The 1170-nt window shown below is 39.5% G+C and overlaps 1 protein-coding gene across 1 annotated transcript in view; it reads right to left on the reverse strand.

Moving 5' to 3' along the window:
- Window positions 1-1170, reverse strand: part of slc15a1b (solute carrier family 15 member 1b) — a 23598-nt gene that overhangs the window by 11295 nt on the left and 11133 nt on the right. Inside the window, exons 12-14 of the mRNA XM_014022214.1 lie at window positions 790-834; window positions 669-701; window positions 501-589 (exon numbers count right to left, since the gene is read on the reverse strand). Coding sequence (XP_013877668.1) covers window positions 501-589; window positions 669-701; window positions 790-834 — 167 coding nt within the window. The remainder of the gene's footprint in view (window positions 1-500; window positions 590-668; window positions 702-789; window positions 835-1170) is intronic.

Here is a 1170-nt window from a genome sequence, read left to right on the forward strand (position 1 = left end):
TTCTTAGTCCACTGGCAGAAATTTTTGACTTAATTTGCGTCAAATTTTCAGACTAACAAGACAAATAATCTTACACATTCTGAAAACAAGATTATTATTCTAACACAATCAGTTCTTSTTTAGTAAATCAGTCTCAGAACAAGACTTTTTGGCTGATATAAGATTTTAAAACTTGGTAAGATGGACAGTTTTTGCAGTGTATGTTCCCAAACATTAGGGTTTTTTTCCCACTGAACCCAGATACCACAAAGAAGGACGACCCTTTGGTGGTCTAGATGCAGTTTGCCAAAGGTGGTCCATGCATGGTCCAGCACCACAAAACTAAAGTAAAAACTGGGCCAGTTGCCATCTTAAAACAGTRCCATCATTGCCAGATCTGGCCCACGTATTTCTGCTTTGGACTTCTGCATTCAGGTTTACTATTAGAAAGTATTCTGTAACAGTTGTTTCCATTTCACAATAGTTAACATAATTATGCAGGTAAAAGGTCAATGACTCACGTAAAGTTTAATTTGCATTTGGAAACCAGTGGGTAGACCACACTGTCCATTATTGGGACCAGAACCAGGATCAAGATGGGGTTGACAGTCTGGTGAGAAGAATTTGTGTCATTGTGATGTTTCAYCAGTTTTTATCAGCAGCATAGAGAATCAGGACAATAGTCTCACCTGCATTTGATCTGGCTGGATTACCATCAATCCCTGTTAAATAGAGAGTGAAGAATTATCCTACAAATGCTTCTTTTTGTGGTACAAGCTCACATGTTGGGGTTTGAAAGAGAATACTTACAAAGTTACCATCCATTGTGGTGGCCTGGAGGGTCCATCTTGAGCCCTGTGGACCAGAGACACTTATTATTTACTTTTTGTAACATAGTGTTGGGCATTGTTCAGTTAACAGCTAGTAGAACTAATGTTTCATTTAGCAGATTAGCTTTTTCAATAACTTTGAAAACCATTAGTGAACCAGTTAACTTAAGTCTGCTAACAGCTAACAAGCTACCATCAACAGGTTTGTGTCAGTCCACCAGTCTGCAGYCAGAGGGAGACAAAGATATGAGACACTGACTTAGCTATAATTTATTTTACATATTTAGCATTAAGGGCTCGACACACGGGAGGCGACGTCGCTCGCTCTCCATTCATTTCCTATGGAGCCTGTGCGGTGAGG

Source organism: Austrofundulus limnaeus, unplaced genomic scaffold (assembly GCF_001266775.1).
Source record: "Austrofundulus limnaeus strain Quisiro unplaced genomic scaffold, Austrofundulus_limnaeus-1.0 Scaffold320, whole genome shotgun sequence".
Lineage (NCBI taxonomy): Eukaryota > Metazoa > Chordata > Actinopteri > Cyprinodontiformes > Rivulidae > Austrofundulus > Austrofundulus limnaeus.